This window comes from Nothobranchius furzeri, chromosome 18, assembly GCF_043380555.1.
Source record: "Nothobranchius furzeri strain GRZ-AD chromosome 18, NfurGRZ-RIMD1, whole genome shotgun sequence".
NCBI lineage: Eukaryota > Metazoa > Chordata > Actinopteri > Cyprinodontiformes > Nothobranchiidae > Nothobranchius > Nothobranchius furzeri.
The window spans coordinates 20251877-20263922 of NC_091758.1; the positions used below are offsets into that span (position 1 = coordinate 20251877).

General features: G+C 43.1%; 1 protein-coding gene across 13 annotated transcripts in view; it reads left to right on the forward strand.

Annotated features, from left to right (window-relative positions):
- Positions 1-12046, forward strand: part of syne1b (spectrin repeat containing, nuclear envelope 1b) — an 89002-nt gene that overhangs the window by 72950 nt on the left and 4006 nt on the right. For 10 of the 13 annotated variants that reach the window (XM_054741769.2, XM_054741778.2, XM_015969492.3 and 7 more), the window contains 28 exons: positions 77-210; positions 300-504; positions 601-783; positions 877-1023; positions 1111-1265; positions 1427-1574; positions 1651-1745; positions 1873-2107; positions 2212-2406; positions 2550-2675; positions 2831-2986; positions 3695-3853; positions 4764-4930; positions 5017-5179; positions 5420-5607; positions 5684-5834; positions 5923-6105; positions 6274-6411; positions 6686-6877; positions 6993-7320; positions 9167-9235; positions 9850-9971; positions 10068-10194; positions 10297-10508; positions 10611-10811; positions 10892-11020; positions 11101-11313; positions 11510-11602. In XM_054741769.2, coding sequence (XP_054597744.2) covers positions 77-210; positions 300-504; positions 601-783; positions 877-1023; positions 1111-1265; positions 1427-1574; positions 1651-1745; positions 1873-2107; positions 2212-2406; positions 2550-2675; positions 2831-2986; positions 3695-3853; positions 4764-4930; positions 5017-5179; positions 5420-5607; positions 5684-5834; positions 5923-6105; positions 6274-6411; positions 6686-6877; positions 6993-7320; positions 9167-9235; positions 9850-9971; positions 10068-10194; positions 10297-10508; positions 10611-10811; positions 10892-11020; positions 11101-11313; positions 11510-11602 — 4614 coding nt within the window. The remainder of the gene's footprint in view (positions 1-76; positions 211-299; positions 505-600; positions 784-876; positions 1024-1110; positions 1266-1426; positions 1575-1650; positions 1746-1872; positions 2108-2211; positions 2407-2549; positions 2676-2830; positions 2987-3694; positions 3854-4763; positions 4931-5016; positions 5180-5419; positions 5608-5683; positions 5835-5922; positions 6106-6273; positions 6412-6685; positions 6878-6992; positions 7321-9166; positions 9236-9849; positions 9972-10067; positions 10195-10296; positions 10509-10610; positions 10812-10891; positions 11021-11100; positions 11314-11509; positions 11603-12046) is intronic. The other 3 variants (XM_015969498.3, XM_054741773.2, XM_054741777.2) reach the window with 1 other exon arrangement.

The following is a 12046-nucleotide window of genomic DNA, read 5'->3' on the forward strand; positions in this document are numbered from 1 at the left end:
TTAGGGGTTAAGTGATTTTCTAAATGAATTTGTTCATGTCTGTAAATCAAGTGCTGTATCTGTGTCTCCTGTGAAGGACTTGCAAGAGGAACTGGAGAAACAGGAGAGTAGTTTGAGAAAGTTTGGTGCTATAACCCACCAGCTTCTGAAAGAGTGTCACCCGTCGGTGTCAGATTCTCTGAATAATTCTCTCAAAGACGTGAATGCAAGGTGATTTTTAGAAAATATATAATGATTTGTTTATTTGTAATTAAATATATTACTGGGTGAGTGTTATTCCATGTGCCGGTTGCCCTCAGGTGGAGTGGCTTACTGGAAGAGATAGCAGAGCGTCTTAGAAGCAGCAAAGCGCTGCTGCAGCTGTGGCAGCACTACAAAGAGCTTCATGGGCAGAGCTGCTGCAGCGTTCAGCTGCAGGAGGAGAAAGCTGACCAGCTCCTGAAGAGCACCTGCAGGAAGGACATCGCCGATGAGGAAGTTGCCAGCTGGATCCACGAATGCAGCGTGAGTGAAGCCCTGCATGTGTTTGGACCTTTAAACAGAAAAAGGGTTCTTCACTTGTTTGTTTTAAAACAACATCTTGTTGGGTTCATTTCTCAGGAGCTGCTGCAATCTCAAATTCCTGTGCAAGCCTCGCTTCAGATTCTCCAGGAACTGGGAGATCAGCTGAAGCAGCAGGTAGACACGTCAGCGGCGTCTGCGATCCAGTCAGACCACCTGTCTCTCTCTCAGCGGCTGGCTGGAGTGGAACAGGCTGTTAACAGACAGCTCACCACCCTGCAGGTGCAAATAAATAACATGGACATTTATTTAAACACAAGTAAGAGTCGTAAAATGTACATTTGTGTGTTAATATGAGTGTCTGCTCAATATCAGACTGGAGTTCAGGACTACGAAACCTTTAACAAACAGCTGGAGTCTCTGGGCTGCTGGGTAGTTGAAGCTGAGGAGGTTCTGAGAGAGCAAGATCCTAACGGCTGCACGGACCTGACGGTCATTCAGGACCGCATGAAGCAGCTCAAGGTTGCTCTGGTTTTCCTGTTTCCTGTTTAGTAAAATACTTAAATCGGTAAATAATGAATAGAACCATTTTATTGTGCCATTTCACAGAAGCTCATGCTGAAATTTAGCTGCATGGCTCCTGAGTTAGAGCATCTGAATGAGCTTGGCTACAGACTCCCTCTCAATGATCTGGAAATCAAAAGCATGCAGAACCTCAACAGGAGCTGGTCCACCGCTTCAGCGCAGACCACCGAGAGATTCAGGTACAAACAATAGTAACATGTGAGAATGCATTTCTAGGAGGACTAAAAGTCTCTCTGAAAACAAATACGGCCTAACGTTTTAGGTTACATATCAATATGTAACTGACCTTTTTAGGTATTAAGATTCTATTTTACTTGCTTCTTTTCTTGTTTGTTTACAGCAAACTTCAGTCATTCCTGCTGCAGCAGCAGACCTTCCTGGAAAAGTGTGAAACGTGGATGGACTTCTTGGTCCAAACAGAAGAAAATCTAGCTGTAGAAATCTCTGGGAACTACCAGAGTTTGATGGAACAGCAAAAAGCCCATGAGGTTTTACCTGCTTGAGCAAATTGTACCAAAACATCAGGTTCTTGTTTTATTTACACCCATCATTTGTCTTTTACAGTTATTCCAGGCTGAAATGTTCAGTCGGCAGCAGATCCTTCACTCCATCATCAGCGATGGACAGAGGATGTTAGAGCAAGGTCAGGTAGATGACAGGTGTGTGTTAAATTTTTCCTGACATTTAAACAAGGCTATACCACTGGATTTTATACATTTATTGTTTTATTGCAATAACTTGATTGCAATCTGTCAGCGTTTCTCATATGAAATCATTCTCCTGCAGAGATGAGTTTAACATGAAGTTGGCTCTGCTGAGTAACCAGTGGCAGGGCGTGGTGCGGCGTGCTCAGCAGAGACGAGGCATCATCGATGGTCTGATCCGTCAGTGGCAGCACTACAGAGAAATGGTGGAGAAGCTGAGCAAGTGGCTCCTGGAGATCTCTCGCCCTGCAGAGCAGCTTCAGGCAGGAACTACAATTCCTCTGCAGAAAGCTCGCTCCATGCTTGACGCAGTCCAGGTATAATGATAATAGTACACCAGAAATGGTGTAGTAGTTTTTTGTAAGTTGTGCAGTGCAGGTAAACATGTTCTGTGTTCTCATAATGATTATTTCTGCTTAAGCTGAAGGAAAAGGTGCTTCAGCGTCAGCAGGGCAGCTACATCCTGATGGTGGAAGCAGGCAGACAGCTGCTCCTGTCTGCAGATAGCCGGGCAGAAGGCGACCTGCAGACAGAGCTCTCTGATACCCAAGAAAGGTGGAAACAAGCCAACATCTTTCTGGAGGAACAGAAGAAAAAGCTCAGCACGTTGCTGAAGGTAAAGTAAACTAAACACTGTTAGCTTTAGATCAGCAAACTGTCACAGCAGACCCTGAATGGATGCATCGTTAGTTTGCAGATTGGTCCCATGACAGCTGCAGCCTCTGTTTGCGTCATGCCTGTTTATTGTGTTTTATCCAGGACTGGGAGAGGTGTGAGAGAGGGATCGGCGAGTCGCTGGAGAAACTGCGAGCCTTCAAACGGCAGCTTTCCCAGCCTCTTCCTATTCTCCATGAAGATCTACAAGCTGAGCAGATGCGCTGCAAGGTACCAGCCTGGTTGTTTTCTGTCCAAGTTCAGTTTTGCACCATTTGAAAAGTATATATATATATATATATATATATATATATATATATATATATATATTTTTTTTTTGTCTTGACGAGTTGTTAATGTTACTATTCAAACTTACGGTTTTTCAGGATCTAGGGAGCACATTTGAGGGCTGGACTGGAGATCTGACCCATCTGACTCTGCTGAGAGAGTCGCTGTCCTCCTACGTCAGTGCTGAGGACCTTTCTGTGCTGCAGGAACGCATTGAACTCCTGCATCGTCAGTGGGACGAAATCTGCCACCAGGTAAAGTCTTCCAAGTACACCTCTGTATATCTAAGTGATTTTACAATTACTTTAATAGGTTGAAATTACTTTAAAGTCAATTTCATTCCTTATTAGCAGTTAGAAGAATATATGTGTGGCTGATTTTAAGGCCTCTTTGCAGTTCATTCTTATACCACTAGGTGTTGGTGTTGTCAGGCTATTTTAAAGTAGAGCTTGTATGTTTAACTCTAGGTGAGATGAGTCAGCCAACATTAAAGCATACAGCCGCTAACATTATATATTGAATATAAAATTCTGAATTTTTATTTAGTATTTATTCTTTTAGATACTAGTTGATAGTTCCCCATAATGTTTGCCGCTTCTAAACATCAGAAGTAAGATGTTAACTCTTCTTGTGTTTTGTATATTTTATATTTTAACTTTAACGTGCAACATTCACCTTGTCTCAGACTGAAAAGCATTTCTGAAACCTCAAAAGGTTTTTTTTTCAGCATTGCATCCTGTGTTGAGCAGATAAAACACACACACAGGAAACACAATCTCATACACACAAGTTGTGTAATGCAAATGAAGCTGCACCACTTCGTGATCTGAACACTACTTCCTTTTAAGTTTTTTGATGTTTTGCTTCTTTTTTCTGCAAAATGGACACAGATCAATTGGTTGTTTTCTTAAACGTTGCTAGGACATTGAGTCAGTTGTGTCTGTGCCGCTGTGTTTCTGCAGCTGTCGCTGCGCAGGCAGCAGGTGAGTGAGAGACTGAACGAGTGGACCGTGTTTGGTGAGAAGTATAAGGAGCTGTGTGAGTGGCTCACCAAGATGGAGGGCAAGGTGTCCCAAAATGGAGACATCAGCATTGAGGAGATGATCGAGAAGCTCCGTAAGGTAGGTGGATTGACACCCCAACAGGTGCAGACATCTCTGTGGCTAGTTACTTGTTAGCATGTTTGTATAAAATTGGAAGTTTAGTTTTGTTTAACTCGTTTTTTTAATTTAGCCATTAGAGCATCTTTGACTCTAAAATGTGGAGGAAATTGGTCCAAATTCCAACAGGAACTAGTTCAAACAGCCAGATATAGTTTTATGAACAGATGGTTTAAATATTTCTAGAAATATTATTACTCATCTTAAAATGGGATCAAATTTATGATTTAGAAAAAGTGTGATTCTTGACATTGTCCTAGCTGATTTCACTTCAACGGTTCATGTGCTCTCCTCCCTGCTCGTCGCTGTTTGTATCATTCTGCAGCAGCTTCTACAAGCTGCAGAACACCTGGACACTACCAAGTCTTAACCCTCCCACTGTCGTCATGGGTGACCCCGCGAGGAAAGTGTACCATTGAGCAGGATTGATGGTTTATCCCTTGAGGTCCACGTGGCAGGGGTGAGGTGGTGCTCACTCCTCACCCCTGCCACGTGTACCCAAGGGATAAACCATCAACCCTGCTCAATGGTACACTTTGCTCGCGGGGTCACGCCCATTAGGACAGTGGGAGGGTTAAACGTGGCTTCCTTAAAGCTGCAGATGGCCTGATAAAAGCTGGCACACTCACATGTGTCTGCAGGGATGCTAGTGCCCAACATCCTGCATGCTGGAGCAATATCATTTTCATCAAATTTATCAAAAATAAATTATTTTTAAATTAGCTGATTGTAAGGTCTAGTTTTTGTTTTTAATCCTACTGATGTACTTAACGTTTTTACATTCACATCACTGGTCTTCATAAACACAAGACTCTGTTTGCCATTTAGTTTGTTTTTTTAATACGTTGATTGTTTTTTATTTGTATTTCAGGACTATCAGGAGGAGATCTCGGTAGCAGAGGAGAATAAGCAGCAGTTACATCGGCTTGGAGAGCGTTTAGCCAGGGCAAGTCACCAGAGCAAAGCCACGGAAATCAAACAAAAACTCACCAAGGTCAGCGACCGCTGGCAGCATCTCCTGGACCTCATCGGCGCTAGGTGAGGAGTTTATATAATGTTTGTGTTGCTGTGGGTATCCCCTGCTGGAGTGTTTGGTTTTTACTGCTGTTGATTCATTATAACAGAGTGAAGAAGCTGAAAGAAACTCTGGTAGCCGTGCAGCAGTTGGACAAAAACATGAACAGTCTGCGCTCTTGGCTCGCCCACATTGAGACGGAGCTGTCCAAACCCATTGCCTACGAGTCGTGTGACCTCCAGGAGATTCAAAGGAAGCTCGATCTGCAGCAGGTGGCATTCTTCGTTTATTTACTGCAGCTACAAGCAGAAATCCATACTATATACTTTACTATAAAACTTTTTAGTCTAAGTAAGCTACTAGCTATTGGTTTATTTATTCAGAGTAAAATAAATATATGGTTTCAGACAAACATTTACATACATGTGCATGTGTTTAATTATGTCCCAGGTTTCTTCTTTAACCTTTACGCAGCTTCTTTTCTTCACTAATTCAGTCTTTTTATCATCCAGGAGCTTCAGCGGGACATCGAGAAGCACAGCACTGGAGTTGCATCTGTGCTGAATTTATGTGAGGTGCTGCTGCATGACTGTGATGCCTGTGCCACCGACGTGGAGTGTGACTCCATCCAGCAGGCCACACGCAGCCTGGATCGCCGCTGGAGGAGCATCTGTGCCTTGTCTCTGGAGAGGAGGCTCAAGTAAATCCCTGAGGTTTATCATCACGTCCTTCCTGTTGTTTAATGGAATCGTTATGATTTTTACTTCCTCCCTAAGGATCGAGGAGACGTGGCGTCTATGGCAGAAGTTCTTGGAGGACTTTGCACGGTTTGAGGAGTGGATGGCCTCTTCAGAGAAGACTGCTGCTCTGCCCAACTCTTCTGGTGTGCTGTACACAGTAGCCAAGGAGGAACTAAAGAAATTTGAGGTCACTAACTCTCTCTTGGTATATGGTTAAATAAAAATATAAAAACGAACACATTTAAAGTGTGATATGAATGGGTTTGTTTCTACAGGCCTTCCAGAGACAAGTTCAGGAGAGCCTGACCCAGTTAGAGTTAATCAACAAGCAGTACCGGCGCCTGGCCAGAGAGAACCGGACCGACTCGTCTTGTCGTCTGAGGGAGATGGCCCACGATGCCAACCAGCGATGGGACAACCTGCAGAAAAGGGTGGCATCCATCCTCCGCAGGCTCAAGGCACAATACACTCTGATTTTATTACAAACACTCATTCAGTTTAGTTTAAATCTCAGCTTTCACCAGCATTTCTGATTTATGTTTTTCATCTTTTTATGTTAAATGTTCATTTTGCATTTTACAGGAATGCTGGATTGGTGTGTAATAAATCCTTGTGTTCTGTTTCAGCACTTTATCAGTCAGAGAGAGGAGTTTGAGACATCCAGGGATGGTATTTTAGTCTGGCTGACAGAAATGGACCTTCAGCTCACCAACATTGAACACTTTTCTGAGTGTGACATTCAAGCCAAGATCAAACAGCTCAGGGTGAGTTTAACCGTCGGATCTGGTCATGCACATCCAAAATAAACTCATGAGTCACTTTTAGGATAGTGTAGACAGCCTATATGTATTTATAAAGGCTTGCTTTGCTTTGAAATATTACAAAATACTTGTGATATTTTATATAAAACATCTTTATGGTTTAAAAGTTTGTCAACTATTTTATTCAGAAATATCTGTGAAATGTTGGATTTTTAAAATCTGAGACTGCGATATGTTTGTGTTTAAAATGAAAACTTATGATTCTCTGATCCTCCAGTCGTTCCAGCAGGAGATCTCCCTGACCACAGCCAGGATCGAGCACATCTTCCACCAGGGCGAGGCACTAATAGAGAAGAGTGAGCCCATGGATGCTGCTGTCATAGAGGAAGAACTGGAAGAACTTCAGCGCTACTGTCAGGAAGTTTTTGGTCGAGTGGAGCGCTACTACAAAAAACTCATTCGCCTCCCAGTAAGACTTCAGATTCAAAGCAGTTAAAATTTTTAGTTTTAACTAAGCTGAACATTTATTGTTTATAACTTGGCTCCAACAGTAACCTTTACTGGAATTATATTTTTCACTTCAGCTTGCTGACGACGATACCGAAGTGTCGTTTTCGGATCGTGAGCTTGATCTGGATGAGCCTGGAGATTTGTCCAGTCTACCGTGGAATGAGCGTCTGGGGGATGGCTTCTTGTCACCTCTGCCCTCCTCCGGTCGCTCAGCGTCCCTGGCTGCTCAGCTTCGAGCCGAGCGTTCTGGCCGGGACACGCCTGCAAGCGTGGACTCCATCCCCCTGGAGTGGGACCACGACTACGACCTGAGCCGCGGCCTTGAGAGCGCCAGCAGAGCCCTTAGAGAGCAGCAGAGTGAGGAGGGAGACTTCCCCCAACGCCCGGCTTCAGGCCTGTCAGGTAAGTTTCTGTTAGACAAAGTAGTGTTCAGTGACAGATTGTTTTCTTTTTAAGTTTTAAACTCTCAAATTACCTTAAAAAAAATCCACAGAGGTACATAAAAAGGCACCATTCAGCTGAAGAATTAAAAACCAACAATGGTCCCTGAAACTACTTGGCATTGACAAAGGTTGTCATATTGAAAATATTAGTAAAAATCAACTAATGAAAATCAGAAATTACTTAATTTTTTAAAATTCAACTAATAAAACAAATCTAGACAAAAAATATGGAACTCCCAGAAGAAACTGACAATAATGTGACCACAGGGACAGAGCGTGTGTCTCGTATTACAGCAGCACAGGTGTCTTCAGTCCTGTAATCTGTCACTCTGCCTGTTTAAAGGCTGACAGGTAGTCACAGTGCTGCTTGGTATCAGGGTGTGTACCACACCGAGCATGGACCACACAAAGCTAAAGACAGAGTTATCTCAGCGGATTAGAAAGGCGTTTATTAATCAGGATAAAAGCTAGACGACCGTCTCTGAGCAGCTTCATGTTCCTCTGACAACAGTTGGACAGCCCATGGGACTGTAGACAACCTCCTTGGACGTAGCTGCAAGATGAAAACTGAAAGAGATTAGAGGTCAGCTCAAAAGTCAAGGTTCTTCAGTGTCAGATAAGACCATGACGGCTGAGGAGGACGCCACTGATGAAAGCACAAAGTGAGATTATGATTAATAAATAATAATGTAAGGAAAGGGAGAGAGGAAATGAATAGGAAAGAGGGAAATCCGTGGATCGCAGGGAAAGGCAGAATAAGTAGATTTATTTCTAATTAATTAAAGTACACAAAGAGTCACAAAGCTTCTTGTCCCTCGGACTCATAAATAGCAGAACCCTGGAAGGAGGTTGTATTCTGTTCTGGACTGCTTTGCTGCATCTGGGCCAGGAAGTCTTTAATCTTTTCAGGGTCCAATGAAATCTCAAGACATCCTGGAGCTAAAAGATCTGCTCTGTCAGAAAGCTTGGTCTCAGTCACAGGTCATGGTCTATCTGACAGGATAATGACTCAAAACACACAAGAGTGGATCAGAACCAAGCACTGGACCTCTCTGAAGGAGCCTTCTATCAGTCCTCATCTAAATCATGGTGAACATCTGTGGAAAGAGCTGAAACATCTGGAGAAGAATCAGAATACATGTAGATAAGTGAGAACGCTCACTGACAGCTACGTAAATCGCTTGATTGATTCAAGAAAGTTCAACAAAGTTGAATGTTTCTCCATTTTGTTCACAATTGTTTTGTTAGTTTGGTTTTACATTTATTCTGTTGAAGCACAAATCAAAGTCTAAATGTCATTATTTGACTTGTAATGAAATCGTATCTACTATCATTCTGGCCAGTTTCAAGTTATTTCAGTGACCGTTGTGGGTTTTTAGGTCTTTAATACTATTGGTATTTGCTTTTTTTACATCAAGTTAATAGAGAGAAGCAACATCTTAGTTTTATTCTGATGTAATTGTTCATCATGCATTAGTACAGTATCTTGTGCCAGCTTTAAACAGTTTAGCAAAAATTAAACAGTTTTGATTTGTGAACCTTAGAAAAGACAGAAATCAAAACAAAAGTTTCTAAAACAGCTAATAATGCCAGCTGCTTATAAATGCAGAACTGTGCATGGGGCTGTGTCGACACATGAAGGACTGAAGACTTCTCTGCCCTGCCCTGGCTCAGACAGGCCCCGCCCACTTAACGACGCACCATCCAGTTTACAACAGCAGATGGATCCTAGGTTCATCTGTTTGTTAGTTGCTACTGTGTGAAGCTCGCTGCTGAATCTGTTTACTGTAACGTGTTTCTTCCAGATGTAGTGATCCCTGAGAGCCCTGAGGCCTTTGTTAAACTAACAGAACAAACTCTGAGGTCTTCCACTGGTAGGCAACAGCAGAGCCCAGCATCCAGAAATAACAGTCTCACTCTAACCAAGCCACTCTGTAATCCTCTCACTGGCTTGTGTTGATTTCTCTTACTGTGATCAGTAGTTCTAACTAAAGGGTCAATTCCATTTTTCTGTTAAACTCCCTGGTTCTGATTTGGGCTCTAATTCAGAAGAGTAGAAATGGAATTCATCCAAAGCCTTTTTTCTAACTTGCTTCCTTACTTTTATTTGACTTGCTGTGTGGCTAACATGTTCGATTTTCTCTTTGTGTATTTTTTTGTTCCCAAAAAGCATGTTTTATTATTTCTTTTGTTACAGAAAACAAGTCTAGTTTCTTACTGAAGGGATTGCAGATTAGTTCCTTCTGTTTATACACAGAGACGAAATAAAAGCTTTCGATTCAAGCCAGATAGAAGTACAGAACAATTCCTCAAACCCACACCATGATCTGCAATCTGCTCTCCAGTCTTTTGCTGCCCCTGTTTTGTGTTTATCTGTCTAAAACAGGTCCCACTTCTATGGGATTGTAAATTTGATTTAAAAAAAATATTTGGGGTCAAATATTTCCTTTGATTCTCCCAAAATATTCAGTTGATGTTGGTCCAACAGGGGAGGCTGCCTCTGCAGATTGTAACGTTCATCCTTTCGACGTCAACCGTTCCGTCCTGCAACAGACGGACAGCAGCCGCACGCCCACGAGCACAGAGGTGGACGCGTCTTACATGGGCTACGTACGAGTCTCTTTATGCAGCATTTCTCTGTTTAATCATACTTGGGAAGCTGAATGTCCTGTGTGGTAACCCAACATGATGCATGTTCTTTTGTAGCTGCGATTGTTGGGTGAGTGTCGGGGCAACATAGACGTAGTGAAGAGGGTGGGCTCTGAGTTGAAAGAGGAAGAGGACACGGTGTCAGGACTGGCGGATCCCAGCAGCTCAGAGTCCCAAACATCAGGTTAAACGTCACTAATCAGATCTGAAAAGAGTAAAGAGGTCAGAGTATTTACCCAGATATTCTAAATCAATCTGTTTTCTGTTCTTTTGCTCTACCATCTAGGTGTGATTGAGCGCTGGGAGCTCCTGCAGGCTCAGGACCTCAGTAAAGAGATGCGCACAAAGGAGAATCAGCAGCAGTGGCAGCAGCTGAACTCTGACCTGAACAACATTTGGACTTGGCTGGGAGAGACAGGAGAAGAGCTGGAGCAACAGAGGAGACTGGACATCAGCACGGACATCCACACTATTGAGCTTCGCATCAAAAAGCTCAAAGTAAAAAAAAACATTACATTTTACTTCCCTGTTTTTAAGCTTCTTTTTCTTTCAGCACTGGTTTAAATCCAAGTGTTGCTGCCTGTTGCTGTTTAACTACAGGAACTGCAGAAAGCGTACGACAAGCGCAAAGCCATCGTGCTTTCCATTAACCTGTGCAGCGCTGAGTTTCTGCAGTCAGAGACAGAAGAGTCGCGAGAGCTGCAGGCCAAGCTGAAGGACATGAACAACCACTGGGACAAACTGGGCTGCTCTTTGGAAGAGTGGAGGTCTTCATTACAAGATGCTCTGATGCAGTGTCAAGTGAGTGCTTGTCTTTGTTGTTAGATCAGATCGATGCCTCCCAAACACATGAGCTGAATCTTTACCTTCCCGTCCAACAGGAATTTCATGAAATGTGCCACGGCCTGCTACTCTGGTTGGAAAATATTGATCGCAGAAGGAACGAGGTGGTTCCCATTGATCCGATCCAGGATGCCGATACCCTCCATGAGCACCATAAGACACTCACGGTATTTAACTTGAATTTTCTTCAGCTATACATTTCATTCCTTTGTGGTTTTTGATGATCACACATCTTAAATTCTTGCAGCAAATCCGTCAGGAGTTACTGGACTCTCAGCTCAAAGTCGCCTCGCTACAGGACATGTCCCTCCAGTTGCTGGTCAATTCTCAAGGCAGCGACTGTCTGGAAGCCAAGGAGAAGGTTCACGTCATCGGGAACCGCCTTAAACTGCTGCTAAAGGAAGTAACGCGAGATCTCCGAGAACTGGCTAAGATTCTGGACATCACAAGCAGCCAACAGGTGTGTGTGTGTCTTGTGTCTCCTCAAGTGTTAGTATTTAAAGGAATTTACATACAGCCTTTAACAGGTATGGATTTATGCTGTTAGACCTTAATACGATCAATCAAAACCTTTCATAGGCAGGAGTTTAGACTTGTGTTAGCCTGATGTCTCCATCAGTTTCCTCTGCTTTTCTAACAAGTGTTTTCATCTTCAGGATCTGTCCTCCTGGTCGTCAGCTGATGAGCTGGACACATCGGGTTCCCTCAGTCCTGTATCGGGAAGGAGCACACCCAGTCGGCTGAGATCGGTAACATTTGACTCTACCTGTTCATGGTTACCTGGGAGATTCAGGAGTTTGAAAACCACTCTGAGACAATCCCACCTGCCCCCAACGCCCCGGCCCGTTGAAGTCCAGGTTCACCCCTGTCATCCCCAGATTTTTCTTTAACTCTCTCCACACCTCACCATGAAACTGATCCCCCTTGGTTCAGAAGCATTTTCAGCCTGCATGTTTACTCTCAGAGAATGGAGGAACCTTTTCTTTCTACCTTCTTTATTTGTTATTTTTGGATTTATTTTTTGCACTTTTCTCTTCCACCATTTAGAACCGGAACCCTGTTTTCTTCAGTCTTTCCTCAGATTTCTTCTTACCTACTTTTTCTCTAATGTGAGGAATTCTGGCTAAAATGGATCTGCTAAACCAACATGATTGTATTTGATAGTCAATGATAAAATGCCATTTGTGTCTTTT